General features: G+C 38.0%; 1 protein-coding gene across 4 annotated transcripts; it reads left to right on the top strand.

The window, feature by feature from the left end:
* The first annotated feature begins 212 nt into the window (after positions 1-212).
* LOC131788795 (neuropeptide Y receptor type 2) lies at positions 213-16,135 on the top strand. Of its 4 annotated transcripts, none has more exons than XM_066161756.1 (2): positions 213-234; positions 13,915-16,135. In XM_066161756.1, the coding sequence occupies exon 2, from the start codon at positions 13,970-13,972 to the stop codon at positions 15,065-15,067; it is 1,098 nt and encodes a 365-aa protein (XP_066017853.1). In that variant the 5' UTR covers positions 213-234; positions 13,915-13,969; the 3' UTR covers positions 15,068-16,135. The 4 variants fall into 4 exon arrangements, with proteins under 4 accessions (XP_066017853.1, XP_058961876.1, XP_058961877.1 ...); XM_059105893.2 differs by lacking the exon at positions 213-234 and adding an exon at positions 7,928-8,012; XM_059105894.2 differs by lacking the exon at positions 213-234 and adding an exon at positions 8,106-8,428.
* Positions 16,136-16,306: the final 171 nt, after the last annotated feature.

Raw genomic sequence — 16,306 nt, 5'->3', positions numbered from 1 at the left:
TTGTTTTTTTGTCGAAGGTTTGTGTGTGGGGGTTTTTTTAACTCAACAAAAGATCCACCAAATAGCTTCAGAATCATTAACCCTTTCACTCCCAAGACCCTATTATTAATTCTCTGTACTGTCAGCCGTATGATCGAGGTGAGATTGAGACGGATAAAGAGTTGGTACCCAGACTTCTGCGTCACAGCGTAAATACATTTGAGCGATTTCCGCGCGAATGTGCGTGTAAAGGTGGTAAGTACTTTGTCTTTGTTTCTTTTGATATTGAACCATAAGAACCTCAACCATTTCGGCAATTACACTTTCTTATGATATGTGTGTTTGTGGTGAGTTTGCATCAGCTACTTTGCTAGCTCGTATTTGATTTGGAGGAGAAAACATGAAACGTTTTTGTTATGGCCGTTGTTGTGCTTTATACGTGTGAGATTTTCCATTTTAATTGTAGTTCAATAAGCTGGACAGCTTGTAGCGTTTTGTTTCCCTGTTAGGTTAAGTGTTTAGAAACTAGTGTCAAACCAGAAATTATTTTGCCAATACTGTAGGTTGGTTGGACGCTTGCTTGAGAGCATGTATGTATGAACTATCATGTACCTAATTTCAAATTACGAGGGATGCCCTTATTCTACCATTTCACAAACCATCTTAGGTGTGTTAGACTCAAACATAAAACAAACGAGCCACATAATTCAGAACTTCGTTTCTAACATTAACTGATGATTATGAAAAATTGTCCAATTACCTATAGTTATTGTTAAACTTGAATTTTCTTCTACCAATGTCTTTAAAATATGGGGTGGGAAGAACACTTAGGGTAAATTATGCTACAGGAGCCTTTTCAAAAAACTCTGGCCTTGTTCAAGAGTAAATTCCTTTCATTTCACCACCCTTTTTAAAGCAGAATGGGGTTTTATGTTCCAAGAACAAAGCTTTAGGGAATGTAAACTCTGAGGAGAAGACACTGTCCTGGGACAAATATGCCCATGAGCAAATTTTGCACTAAATTGTGTTTATTTCCCTTCCAGTGATTATTTGCATCACAATGCTGACAACAGCTTGCTCTCAAAACCTTAAATATGCAGGACTAATTTAATGGGGCAGGCTTATCTCTTCTTTTGTAACCTCATGAAAACATGATCCTGTCCTGTCTGATATCTGGTTAAGGTTAGTCCTTTGGAGTAACTCCTGTTGTAGGTGGGCATATCCACCTACATGTCATGTTAGACCCAGTAAGTATTGATATTCTATGGATTATAACTACCATGACAGAAAAATGTATTGCAAAGTAAGATGTGTGGACAGATAAGTCTTTCTGAGTTCTTTCTGATTGATATGTGTGAAAAAATTAAGTCTAATGTAAATGGTTAAAACTCAGTTATTCCCCAACATGTAGAAATTAAGTAATGTGGTGAAGCAAATTTGTGAAAGTAAGGGGAGCACTCAGAATTTGTTCACCCTGATTTGCAGCTTACATGTGTAACTTGTACACGTATGCTATTTACAAGCCAAAATGCTCCCTGTAGATGTAGGCTAAAATGGATACCTTCTTAAAGAGAACAGGATTTTTTGTAAATAGTACTTCCATTGTTTTAGATTTGTACTTCTCAAACTCATTAATAATGCTAGAGGTTATTAACCAATTGTGTGGCCTCATTTGGGTCACATGGATGCCCCTTGATACTCGGTAAAGAACAGATCTAAATACGTGTCATTAGATATCCAAACACAAGAATTAGGGTATCCAAACACATGTGTTTGGAAATCAATTTTGTCTTATTAGCCACTTCCAGGACAAACTTTGTAAGCCAGAAGTTCAGGGAAAGGCTGTCTAGGTCTTCCAACCTTTTTTCAAGACTTTGCACATGGTGAACATCATTATCTTTGAACACACTCCTCAGCTCAAGGAAAGGAAATTTTTCTCACACACAGCTTGCTAATTTCGGAAAACATCAACAGCTCACTTATCTTTGTGCTGTGTACTTTTTGGCTTTGAACATGCAAGCGAAGAAACTTCCTCTTTCCAAATTTTTCAGCAGTCAAAACCGGGAAGACCTTTCCGTAGCTGCTTCTTCGATTTCTCAAAATTACAAATGAGGTGCCGATGCAAAGTGAGACTGCTTTTAATTAAAAAGCTGAAGTTATGAAAAAACACAACACCTTTCATGACACTGACTAACAACTATGCACACACAATAATGAAACAAAAGAAAGCAAAAACTGACTATTTACATGGTCTTTCTGTTTTTGTGTTTATTGTTAATGAATTAGGCCCTTTTGAGAAGCCATTTCATAAACTCAAGCTTCGTGTTTCATTAGGGTTTCCAAACACTCGAAAACAAAAGCACGAGGCCAAAGGCTCAGTGCTTTATCAGTTTTCTCATGTTTGGAAACCTTGATGAAACACTCGCCCTCATTTATGAATTATTACATCTTCCCAATCATTCGGGCTTTTGGAAATTCATCCTTCACACCCTTACATCAGTATGCACATTCTCCATACTGTTCTCCATACATTCCAAAGAGGCTGACAAGGAGAATTTGTTTAACAATCAAGAGCTGCATTAGTTTGTGATCATGTCCTCTATTCTCATGACTTTCATGTTTGATTTAGGGGTGATATGGTAAGGAGAAATTAGATGCTAGTCACTCTTAGGGTTTAAAGGGTTAACTTGAACAACATTTTGAGAATGAGGTTGAACTGTTTCAATAAATCTGCATCCCCCAAGGAAATTGTTTAATAGTAACTAAATAATTTCCTTGTTTGAAAAGAAAGTATCTATCTTTTTACATTGAATACATTGGTGAAACTCTTGCTTCCATTTGAAAATGCATAGGCTCATACTGATAACCCACAGAACTTTCCAAGTTATTTTTACTATGCTCATTACACCACTTTTGTGGTGGGATCAGTGTTTTCACAGCCTTTAGGATAACAACCTCTCAAACTGTTTCACAAAACTTGTCATGTGGTAGTTCAAAGATGAGGAATATAGGTACCATGTACCATGGTATTAATTTGACCTTAAGCCATACTATTTGTACACTATTTTGAACTGGAGTAGGGTGATACTCGAGAGAAATACTAATAAACGCATTGTATGCTTAGGAAGATTGCAGCTGAAAGAATTGCAGTTCTCTCTGCTCTTAACTCAAGATTATTTTGCCCTTTAACCCCCAGGATAGGAGTGTCTAGCATCAAACATCTCCTTACAGTATTGTTACTGAATAAAACATTAAGGTCGCTAGAATAAAGGAAATGACCACCTACAAAACAAAGCTTTTGTTTAATATACAAATTCTCCTGTCAGTATCAAGGGAAATGTTCAAAGAACAGCATAGAGAATAAACATACTGATCTCATGCTACAAAGGGTTAATACTGATGGCAATTTTTTCTTCCATTTGAAATGAAGTTGAACACCACAAGAAGAAAACAAAGTGAACATTTAAACTGTTAAATGTATCATGAACATAAAATGCCAAATTCAAACTAGATGGTAAAGTGAAAGACAGAATGCCATTAAGAGGCTCTTGTCAGGATTCATGGGAAAAGATCTCGCCATGAACCAGGGGTTGTCATGGAAAAGTTATATATATGTACTTACTGTGAGAAGAACACATACGGGAGAGAAACCTCACAAATGTATTGGATATGGAAAACGATTCACACGGAAGAGCAACCTTACCACTCGAGTGCCAGGAAGTACAGAGCAGCTGGGATCGGCCTTTTATATGCTGTAAGTGTGACAATAGTTTTAGAAATTCCCAAGAACTAAAAGCACACAAACTTAGGAAAGATAGCAAAGGAGAAAGGCTATTAAATGGTAGATTTTCCTCTAGCTAACAAATGAATTTTCGTATAGTTCTATATGGCTTCTTTGTATTCCCCAATTTCTTGGTACACGTTTGTTAAATTGTAATAGCCCGTCGCTACATCACGATGCTCCTCGCCGAAAATGTTTTTCAGTATCGTTTATTGCTTTTTCGTTAGTTTGCTATAAGTTGTTGTTACATTGGCGTTCTCTTCACCGACGATTTTCCTCTGAATCATTAACGCCTTCTCGTGCAGCTCTTTGGCTGTGTCGTTTTGGTTCAAGCTATATTAGACGTCCCTGAGGCCGTCATAACTATAGGCAAGACCAACATGTTCTACACCACTTATCTTCCTCTGCACCTCAAGTGCTTTAGCGTGTAGCTCTTTGGCTGTCTCATATTCTTTATTATGAGTGCTTGCATTTGCGAACAGGAAATACGTATCTACTATGTAAACATATTCTTTGCCTCAGATTTTGGCCAGAATGTGCAGCGCCTTTTTGTACAGATCTTTGGTTTCTTTGTATTTTCCAATATGGCTGTAAACTATAACAAAGTGGGATTGTCTTCGCCGTAAGTCATTTTTAGAATCACCAAGGCCTTTTTAAACTCTTCTATGACCTGACTGTTGTTTGTGCAACAGTAAATTGATTGTGCAGTAGTAAACCGTTCCCAAGCCCTTATACAGTTCTGCCAAAGGCTGTATTTAAAGGTCATCAAGAGTGGGTTGCAACTGTCGGGTTTTTTATTGAAAGCGTTACCCAACTCCTTATGGTTGACGCCTTTTCGAACACTCCTTTGGCTTGCTGAAATTTTCCAATGTTTGTGTGAACAATTCCTCCAAGTGACCCCCACTTTCAACATGGTTTTGGTAGGCTACTTTCTTGAAAGTTCCCTTTATCGAGCAAGTTCTTGCAGAAGAGCGCATCCACTAAGGTAAACCGATTCCTCCTGAAAAGTACCTTCCAGCGAGGTGAACTGAGATGCCACGCAATGAATTAGTGCCTTAAAGTGAGATTTCACTTTATTTAGAAGGGCATAGGTGTACCCCTCGTCATGTTGTTGCTTATTTTCTGATCGAATTAGATCGTGAAAAATTTTTTTAGCTGTGTCGATGTTTCGATAGATTTCTGCCGATTTCAGATTTAAAATCGAACGTTCTGTAAGTATGTTATTTACAGTGTTATGTAACCTCATATATTTGGTACCTTGACCGTTGGTCGAGAAAAGAAACACAAGATCGAGAAATCTTTGACTCGATTGACTCCTCTGGTAACTCTACAATATGACTGCTGACATATTCCACAGCAGATTCAGCTGGTATAGATCCTGGGGCACCGAGTGAAAGGAAAATAAATGTCTGGCGAAGAACTCTGTCATTTTCAATCGCCTTTTTCAGAGCCATCCTTATGGCAGTTGTCATTTTTTGGGGTCAGGCTGGGCTCTCCTTCGCTAGAAGTTCCTCGTTCCTTGCATCAAAACGGTGAACTAATCTGCCCAACTGTAATTAGGAGATCTAGTCACTACAACAGTTTGGAAATAAAGGCAGCAGCAGATAACGCCAGAGACTGATACGCAAGGGCTTTAATTTAACAACTTGTTTTGCTTTCTCCTCATCAGAAATTTGCTATATGCATTTCAAAAGGTTAACCGCTTTGTCTTCCTCCATTCCTTGGCTGAATGACTCATGATAGGTATGTTTAGTGTTACAGGGAATGGAACTTCCATTTAGAGAGGTGAACAACACTTGTCCGTGACCCCATTCCTCGCTGGAGGTTTGGGGAAGGAAACTGCGAACAACACTTAATGCGACAACGTTGTCAGCTATTATTAGCCATTTTGAGAACTTCCTAACCTTTTTCAAGATTAAAAGCTTGAGATACTGAATTTTCTCCGACGGACTTTCTCTGCGTGAGGTTTCAAGTTTCTTCAGGGAATATCTGGTGATTCCCAGATGTTTACCGAGGGTGATATAAGATGTAGCAATAGTCTCGATGCCTTCTGTATTCAGTGTCGCTACAAATGTAAGGCCGTCAATGTCGCGCTTTGTTGTAAAGAACTCTTGGCCGAGTCGAGTTTTTCCACATCCAGGAGTTCCAGAGATATAGGCAGTGCTTACAGTTTGCTGATCATGGGTGGCATCTTGAGGGTCTTAAATCTTTCCTATGAGTCTGTTGATGTCATTTGTACGTCTGATGACTTCGTGAGATGGCTCCGAAGAGAGAATACAAAATGGCCGTCTTAAATTCAATGAATAATGCCCTCTCCTAACGGATGACGAGCAAAAAACAGTTTTTTTTTATCGCTTACCTCACTAGAGAGACAACTTTTTCGTTAATCGGACGGCTTTTCAAAAAATTCAAAATTGCAACAAAGTTCGCTGTGATTGAACTCAGAATTTTAGTTTTTCAACGTAATATTCGCGTGACCGACCACCGACCACATACTATAATACATCAAGTATAAGAGGAAATTTATTGCTTTTTGGAAGTTGAGAATATAACTCAAACTTTGAAAGGAATCTAGATCAGTTTTCTACGTCTAAATGGCAGTTAAATACAATAAAAACTTATCTTCACATCGGTACATCTTGTGGTAGGGATAAAAAGATCGGAACTTTGCCAAGACCAAGACCAAGACCAAGACTTGGACCTCAAATAGGAACGAGGAATGTACCTCGACCTGTTTACTGATTGTTTCTAAAGATGTCCTTAAGACTTAATAAGCATAGATACGATCACATGCTTAAGATGTGGAGGGCGGAAACCGGGACCTATTGGAGGACGGGAAGTGGGAGCAGAACTGAAAAAGGCTCTTCTTTTGTTGCTTATCACTGCCTAGCATCCAGTCAAACACCAGTACCCAACAAAGTTTTATGATTTTCATTTAACGTCCACTTAGGTGTATTTCACTTCTACGCACATGCATTGTGTTATTGAACAATTTCTATTCATTATGGACATTTTATAATAACAGTTTTGTTATTAGAAGACCAGTTAGACTAGCAAACGGACAAGCCATAATGCTGCTTGAACACTTCACCGTCAATTTTTCATGTTTTGGTGTTTTTACTGAGAATTCCCCGCAAACATCAAACGTAGCTAACTTACGTCAACGAATCTAAAACTTGTCTTCCGTTGTGGGATATAAATGTATCTGTTGTTCCTTTCTAACGGGAATGCAACCTTTAATTGTTGCCGTCACCGAGAGCGTAACACTGTCGCAAAATTAATCAATTGTATTTACGTTACTAAATGACGTGAACCCGCGTGAAGAAAGTCTGCGTCATCGGAAATATCTCATGCAAAAAACACCCAAATATGGCTACAACTTTACTTATGTAATTAATCCCACGGCCTCTATTAAATTGAAGATTAACGACCTCATTTGTGTCCTAAACAACCCCACGAACTGAAAAAGATGGCCTCTTAAATTAACTTTTCTTCGTGACACGTTCTCTGGTACTAATTTAGTTGGAAAACCCAAAAAGAAAAATTGAAAATCTACATTTCCCGAGAGAAAATTGTTCGACTTGTCTTAGCTTGGTTTATTCAGATTTTCTCTTTCTTAAAAACTACTGACTCATCTTTTCAACCACCTGTCGAAAAATTTAAAGGAAGTCATTTACCAATTAATTGTGTAAAATTGGATTCATAAATTGATAAGTTTAAATTTATATATATTCTATCATTAAACGTCTACATACGTCTATCTGGTTTTGATTATGAAACTTTCTTTTCTTCTCAGAGATGAACGTGACCGACTTTATCATACGTGTTTTTACCTAATTTATTCATCTCGGCTTCCTAGAATTAGTTAATAAGTGATTTTTTTTAAACCTTTATTACTTTTGAACTTTTCTCCCGGCTGTAAACTTCATAATTTCGATTAGTGAATTTGAAGGACACGGAATTTCACCTCCCACGCAATTTTGTAAACCGAACAGCGAAAGTGGTTGATGCTCGTCGACTTAATGTACCAAAGTGTATTTAAAGGTGCGTCATGGGATGTATAGAGTGTTTTTGGTTCAGTTTCTGAATGGATCATGTGTTTGTCCGGAACTCAGAGAGACAGCGAAGGTAATGGAAGTGCTGTAAGATAAAACTCGCTTATCTGATAGAGCTCAACTCGACAAAGCACGTCTCTAAAAACACCGTAGGGATTGAGGCAAGTGAGAGAATAAGGGCCCACAGCGTTTCCCAGGTAAGGAGAGTTCACTTTTCGTAAAGAGACTGTTTACTGTGTCTTAAATTGCACTATTCTCCTCGAGCCAGACCATTATTCTAGACACACTGGCTGCTTTGGGGTGTGCTCTAATTTCAAAGTCATTTTCTTTGCTGGTGGACGTTTTTGCGATTTGAAGAATTGGATTTAAATTATTTTTCTACTCATGGGCATGCAAATGACCGCATGACCTGGTATCGTCGGAAGTGCTTCGCTAAGTTGGCCATTTTCTCCAGATTTTATGACATATGAGACTCTCAAACGGGTGCTGGATTTTCCATTAAAAGGTGGAACAGCGTTCTCTTGCGAACGAGACTTTGAAAAACAATGTAAGATTTCTTTTCGCTGAAGAATAAGCATCAGCACGGAAACACGAGAACACCCACAACAGAAATGTAAGTTTCGTTATTTTTTCGTATGTTATTGTTACTGATGTTGTTATTTCTAGTAAGGAAATATAAAGCTCAAACTTGACTATAACATATGCTGTGCACCTTAATAACCATACCATTAGAAAAATACATCCTTGATCTAATGGTTGGAAAAGGAAAACTGATTGTCCTCTGATACGAGGATCTTTAAGCAATCGACAGAGGCGATGAAGAATAAAGAAATATTTCCCATTTTCACTTATTCCAGTCCTCGTTTTGTTTTGTTTGATTCCCTGTGTTCACCTCGTGAATCACTCGAAACAAGAGTAATTTATCATACCACATTGACAATAAGGAGCAGTGTTGCGTTATGCCCCAGCAGGCGGTTCCGAGGTACTTTCTTAAAATAAATTATTCAGTACGAAAAAAAGAGTGTTCAAATAATCCGTTAGCCTCGAAAAAGTCATACAAGCAAAATGAAACTTAAATAGTGGGCTCAACTGAAGGGAGACTGAGCCGACACTAATTATCTTTGAAAAGCAACAGAGGTTTACATTTTGAATCGAAAGATAAAGCAAAAAACGATGGAGTGGATATATTTCGCGGACGGAGATCACCTTTTGAAAATGAACCAATTACAAATAAATAATTACTGCGCTCTCACTGTAGCTGGACCACAGCATTTGTCAATCCCTTGAAAAATGATGAATCGTTTATTGATTGTATATATGGTAGGAGGCAGAACCTTCACAAACCCGATGTATTGTAGGCGTATCATAGAGAGAATCTCTATGCCAACTCAATAAATATATTTGTAATATTTCAACAATGAATAATTAATTTCCTCGCACGTTTGTTCCCAGCAGTCTCGCACGAAGGCAAGATGATTATCAAAATCTATCAATTGCTATGTCAAATTTCACTTGAAGTTGAAAGATAACACTGTTTTTTAAAAGAACCATGTTAAGCGGTTTATTTCAGTTTGGTGCGAAAATCGCTTAAAATTCGCGTAATTCTTTAAAGGGTTGATTGAGCAGAACGGGTTGATTTTTATAAGTGCAAGTCTAAAACAATTCCTCAAATTGCAACACTTAACAAGGTTGCCATGCTAACCATTCAGATGAACGTAAGTCCATACTAGTCGGCGTCGATTACCGGTTGAAAGGGTATATTGTTTTATACCCACATGTTTATTAAGGGCAGCTGGGCTGGTGTATTCGCCTGCAAGGTTTTATGTCGCAGTTTTCCTATACTGCCTCTTTTTGCTATAGACGTAATCTTCAAGGCTCTCAAGCGAAGGTTTTATAACACCAGTAGGTATAAACGTTTACGTATTTGAACGAGATGTTTGATGTTGGGAAAAGTTTTACTGGCCAAGAAGGTTTGTCTGTAGTCAGGCAAGGGTTATCAGTCGTTTAATATGAATGGACTGTTTATCGTTGTCGGAATTCTTGGCCTTTGAAATTTACATTCTATTTTGTTTATGATTTAGTTGGAGGTCAGTTATAGCCCATTTGATGCGGTCGTTTTTGCCGGTGCGAGTTCGAAATTGGTAATAGTGTAGTCCTCGAGACCAAACTCTAGAGATCTGCTTTAAGAGGTTCCTCTAACAATGAACTGTTTATAATGGAGATGTATGTGTTTATCTGTAGTTTTTTATTAGTCTAGTTACTATTTTTTTCTCATGAAGCGTAAGAGTTAAGAATTGCTTTTCAACCGAGTGAAGAGATTTCACGATCCTGCAGTTATATCACCTTTTTTTAATGAAATACAATTTCCTTCGGCCATCTATAATTTAAAAATTTTTCGCCCGCGAAAGTTCCACAGTAAAACAATGGATGACAAATTAACATGTCTATTTAAAGCCACACAGATCCGGAATAAAGAGTTCAAAATTTGCTACTTCAAAAATATTTGGCTGCGATATGCGAGCTCAACGAATTGTTGTAAGTTTTAGTACTTTAGCTCAGTACGGTACTTACTTTTTTATTCATTTGTTTATCAGTATCTCTATGAGTTACAAAGAAAATAAATGAAGCTCCAGAAAGGGTAACGCACTTTTTTCTATTATGAAACAAATTTTTTTCATTTTTTTAATCATGATTTTTTTTTTTTTTTTTGAGGAAGGAGCGCAACCGGTACTTTCGGATATGTATTCTATTACTTTGACATGAAGCCAATTTAAAAGAGAGACACGGCCCCTATGAAGACGAAAAGAAAATGACAACCGGACATGAAATGTAAGGCATAAAGAATCAAATGCAGAGTGTTCTCCTTTAAGTTCATGCAAAACTATTAAAAAAAACATTTTCAGTAAAGACCAGCAGGGAATACAAATTTGCTAGCTTTTTCTCGACTATTTAAAAGGTACTTTGCTTTTAATTTGCCATGTTGAATTTTTTTTCTGAATATAGAATTTTACGCTTCCATTTTTAACACAAGTCTTTTGGTTAATTTATCTCGAAAAGAAAGGAGCAACTTTATGTACCGGCCGCTTTGATGTTGGTTTTACATATTCAGTGTGCCTCTCCCTAAAGGCATTGATTAAACCATCTCATTTTTTTACCTTCATTTTTTTTTTAATCTAGGGTTTATTTTCATAGCAAAGTTGAACAAAAGAGTTTGCTTGCAGAGATCTTTTTCCTTTTCATCTTCAGTTCGTTCGAGAAGTAGAAACGTGATGCACACTGTTTGACGTGAGGGAGAATAATTTCCGCGGCAAATTTATTTGCCTAAAATGCCACCCATGGCCACCCTAACTAACTCATGAAAATGTAAAAAGGGATTTGTTTAGCTCCGCTTTGATTTAAATTATTTACAAGGTTCAACTTTTCAATATAATCCGTTGGCGTTCTCAACAAGGTGCCATAATTGTTCACTCCTCCGAAACTCCGTCATGCGGTGGCGCCAAGACTGCCAAATGCATAAATACACAACTGTGATAGATTAATTTTTTTTCTACGTTGGGAAATTTGTTTATTGTAGACGCACAGCTGCCGCTAGCTATAGCTCATTAAATACATCAACAGCGAACTTGGCAAATGGAACTGAGAATGGAGTAAGGTTGGGAACAGCTCCTAAGAGTATCCGTTGAAAAGTCACTCCCACTCTAACAGCAAAAAAAAAAGCTTCTAACTACCGACAGGGCCAAAAAAGAAGCTCGATTCGAAGTCCTTGGTGGATACGTATGTATTCTTACCATACAAAATTTAATAAGAATCTTTAATTATGTTGCTGCGTCGAAATAATTGGTCGAAATTTTCCGTTTGCGTATAAGTCGGCCAGATTACTTTTATAACTAGTTTAATTTCACTTCTTTAATATAACTAGTTTAATTTCACTTCTTTAAGCTTTGTGCTACTGGTCATTTCCCTCATATTTAAAAATGGTTCAATTTTTCTATCAATACCTCTTGAAGAACGCAGGAAGATGTGAGCAGCTTTCTCTCGATCGTATTAAGCCATTCTGTTGTGAAGAGAGTAAGTCAAATCTGACTTGTACCGTTTGCCTACGCTGTGAAGCCGTCACGGTTGCTCTACCGAGACTGCCAGAACTGTTCTAAAGTGATCAGCCTTACAGACATTTCAATTCCTTTGTCTTTTTCTAATTTACTGAACTTCCAAGAAAGACAATGAGATATTCATAAGTCGAGAGGGCTTTGTCTTTTTAATAACTTTAGCCAAGGTCTGATCGATGTGTTACTATTAATTTAGCTGAGCCCTGAAATTAATTCCTGCGATGCAGTTCTCTATTTAAAACTCAATCGTTCCCACTGGGTCATACCTTACAGTTCAAGGTATGGAAGAGGTGGAGGAGGAAACACAAATAGTAGTTAAACTTGCCAACAGCTGTTCGAACGAAAAATATTTAATTACTGTTAATCCTATACCTTGTGCAGAATTCATATAGAACAGCCTACTTCTTAGTCATTTAAGCGGCCAGGCGTTGATGTGTATGCGCACAAATACTTTACTTATTGTGATTTTTACTCTTTCTGAAACTGAAATTATCTCAGGTAAAGACAAGAAGACTTTCGAAGGTTGTTTGTTGTCTACGGACACACATTCTGTTGTGGTTCGATCGTTTTTTTTTTTTTGTTTCTTTTTTTTCACAATTGGCCCATGTAGTAAGGATTTAAACTTACAAGTGATTAGTTTTCAAAAAATAAAATGCTAGGGCTGGGATGAGGTTAAGAGAAACATTACCCCAGACTGCGAGAAAGCGGAGAGCGAAGGTATATTGAGCCTGTTGACGTTTTCAAATGGAAAGCCGGGAAGAAATGTTTCAGTAATTGTGCTCAGGGTTGTAGCAGCAGGCTAATTTTACCAAAGTCGAATTACGAGATTCTTTTCCGATGTCTAAGTTATTGATAGTATTATCTATTTAACAACCTGATTTTTATACATATTGCAGACAACGAGGCCTCCCTAGAGTTAATTTCGCAGACATGAAAAATCAGCTGAATATTTCTTACATAAATTAATTGCTTATATATTCATAGGAAGAATTTACAACTGCTTATCATAATACATATCAAAAGTGACGGTTCACGGAAACCTCTTAGGCCACCACTAATGATTAGTGATACAGAAGCTAATTCCACTATTGTATTGTGTCTCACTGTACGTGAGAAGTTAAAACGGTAAAACGAAACGAGTAGAGATAGTTGAAATGTTGAACTTGCGTTTTAATTAGGGAGTAGAAAGGAGGCAACAGATTGTAGATTCTTTTATTCGTCAGACATAGGAAGTCGGAGTTGGGCAGTTTGAGATACTGATAAATGATAATTAGGAATTGATCAAAGCTTTCCTGTACGCTTGCCTGTTTTCTTGCACTAAGCTGGTGGTGTGAAAGGAATTTACTGTTTAAATGATCTTTCAAATGAATCTTACAGTCTTATGTAAAACTTCAACTAAGGGTTAAAACTGGGGTGCACTGTTTTTTGTTTTGTTTTGTTTTATTTGTCACCCTTATAACATTCAAGAGCTATGTCTATTGATCCTGTTTCACTGCACACTTGACTGAAACGCTAACTGATCATTTAGTTTCGTTTCTTAAGCCAGAGTTGGATGACAGTCAACAGACGAACAACTCCTCACTTGACTCGGACAATGACTTCCGCAAAGTTAGTCCGTATCACAGACAACAATACTTTTCAATTCTTCTCTTACGCGAAGGATCTTAGAACACGACCAAATCTGTATTAGTGACCAAAATTATACGATCATGCATTATTTCCTCTATTTTATGCAGAGGTTTCAATGCACCTTATCTTGAATTCCAATATATCTCCCCTTTATAATTCCCTGGGAGGGATTCTTGGATTGCTTTGTAAGCCTTCGTTTTATCAAATTTGTCAGCCCATGCTTTTTTGTTCCATGACTTTTTAAATATCTTATTTTTCTTCAATCTTCCGCGAAGCTACTTTTTCTGAATAGATTTAAAGGTGTGTGAGGTGGATAATAGCTTCTTTGATTTTGACAGGGTTACGCCCTCTGTTTTCTCTACAGAAAGAAGCAAACACTATATATATAATCGCTGAAGAATATCACCGCCGTCATAAAAATGACCGCGTTTTACAAAACTTCGGGAAACGCCACGGATTATGAAGAAACCGCTGGATTTTCAGCGATCGAGATTGTGCAATTGGTGCTTTATTTTGCGATTATTTTAGTTGGCTTAGTGGGTAACACAATGATCGTGGTCACACTACTTGGCCGACAAACGCGAAGAGTTGGAGAATATCTCATTTTAAACCTGGCCATCACGGACTTCGCCACATGTGCCATAAGCATTCCTCTCGATCTAGCTGAGCGACTCTCAGGTGGTTTTCCATTTGGTTCAATACTTTGCTATATGATCTACCCGTTTCAAACTGTGTTAATGGCTGTGTCTGTGATAACATTATTGTCCATGAGCTTGGAGCGACACAGGGTTGTCATGACACCTATGCGTCCGAAAGTGCTCCCTAGAACAGCGAAGTTTGTCATTGGGGTGTCATGGCTCATACCCTCTCTGGTAATAATACCTTATGCTTTGGTTCTACGGCTCGAAGGAAAGCAATGTATGGAGAAATGGCCCGAGGATTGGTATGTTAAGGTTTTCACTCTAACTAACTTCGCCATCTTCTATGTGGTTCCGCTAACAGTCATCGCGTCTTCGTATGTTCGCGCCGGGCGTAAGATACGTAAAGAACTGGACAGGCTTGAACATGTAGTCGACAGTCACAGGTCACAGGTTCAATACACAAAGAAACGCACTCTACAGAAAATGAGGATCACCAAAGTGTTCATAGTAGCAGTGAGCGCATTCTTAGTGTGCATGCTGCCCACACACGCCTCGTGGATCTGGCACGACTTTGGGCACGGCTGGGACAGCAAGTATTTCCAAGATGTGCTCATATTCAGTAATATACTTATGTACGCTAATAGTGCGTCTAATCCATTCATTTTTGGTTCTTTGAGAAAGTTTTCGTTGGCACGCCTTTTTTGCTGCTGTCGGAAACATTCGGGTGAACTTTACCAACTCGAATGTATTTATGAGCTTCGGGTTGGCTCGACGACTCTTCACGTTGGTAGAGAAATGGCAGTGAAGGGATATAACAAAGCGTCAAAACTATTGGAAAGGACAAACACAAATCGTCTTAAATGTGCGAATGTTTGAGTCAGTCCCAAATACTGTTTTCACCAATTGCCTAAAGCCGAGCACCTTTAAACTCAAGGATTTAAACGCTTAACTTGTAATTGCCTCTGCCGATTTCAGGACTCACAAGGACCTCGAGGCATACGGTGAAAGGAAAAGAAAAAAATTGAGAGCAGGGGAAGGAAAGTAAAGTAAACTCCTGCTTAGCTTACACCTCTCCCGTTTCGCGTAAAGAAAGGAGAAGACTGATACGCAAGCTGCTAAAAAGTATGCTTTGAGCTCGAATCAGTTTTTACACCAAGCCATTTTCATCGTCAACAAGAGGACATCAGACCATTTTCTCTTGTGCCATCTGAATCAAATTCATCTTGATGTAAAGTTGTATCCTCATTAGTGACACACCGTGTTATCCAGTCGTTTCGTATCCATCCCAGTATACATTCCTGCGAAATATTATGCGCGAGCGCGTGAAAAGATGTCGATTAATGAGTACGACAAGTTTGTAGAGTCAAGCGAGTAAGACTAATTCTGTAGTGAAAACTTGTGACCTTCTTAACAAAAACAACTAAATTATTGCCTGGTGGAAGCAAGTGTGATATTTTAAATGGAGCATTTAAGTGTTTATACTTGTGACCTTGACAGTAACAGCTAGGGTGACTGAATGTTTTTTTCCTCCCTTTGCTATTTATACTTATAAATTCCTTCATTTGTCCCTTCCATTCATACTTTAAGCATATTTAACATGGAAAACATACTTTAATAGTATGGGTACGAATCTACCCAGCTGGGCACAAAACGACTGGTAACTCGCTATGTAGTCTTTCCATTTACAGCCCTTGGAGCTTTAGAGCGTATCTGTTGTAAATTCAACAGGGAGGGCGGAACTGTTTCTGTCCAACACTTCGTATTATTTCATGATGTCGTTTGGTCGAGTGGTTAATCAATTAATTTATTGGTCGTTTGTTTCTTTTTAACAAATACTTCAAAGTAATAAATCTAAGATATCAGTTTCAGCTCTATGGAGCTGTTTTTAATTAGTTGCACATTGAGTGATCAGTCAGTGCGTGCTCGCCTCTGTCAGGCAGTGTTATCCTAAATGACGATATAGAGACCTAACGCTAGAGACCTTCATTAGAGACCTTCAGTTACGTCATCAAACATGGTGTTGAAGTCTCGCCAGGTGACAATATAGCCTTTTTTTATCCAACTGCACTAAGCAGAATGCAAACAACGCGTGAATCGAGTACAAATATCACGCGA

The sequence above is a fragment of the Pocillopora verrucosa genome, chromosome 1 (genome assembly GCF_036669915.1).
Source record: "Pocillopora verrucosa isolate sample1 chromosome 1, ASM3666991v2, whole genome shotgun sequence".
Taxonomy (NCBI): Eukaryota; Metazoa; Cnidaria; class Anthozoa; order Scleractinia; family Pocilloporidae; genus Pocillopora; species Pocillopora verrucosa.
This window is presented reverse-complemented; position numbering and strand designations above follow the sequence as displayed.

Coding starts and splice junctions, on each gene's coding strand:
- LOC131788795 (XM_066161756.1), top strand. CDS start 13,970: ATGACCGCGTTTTACAAAACTTCGGGAAACGCCACGGATTATGAAGAA.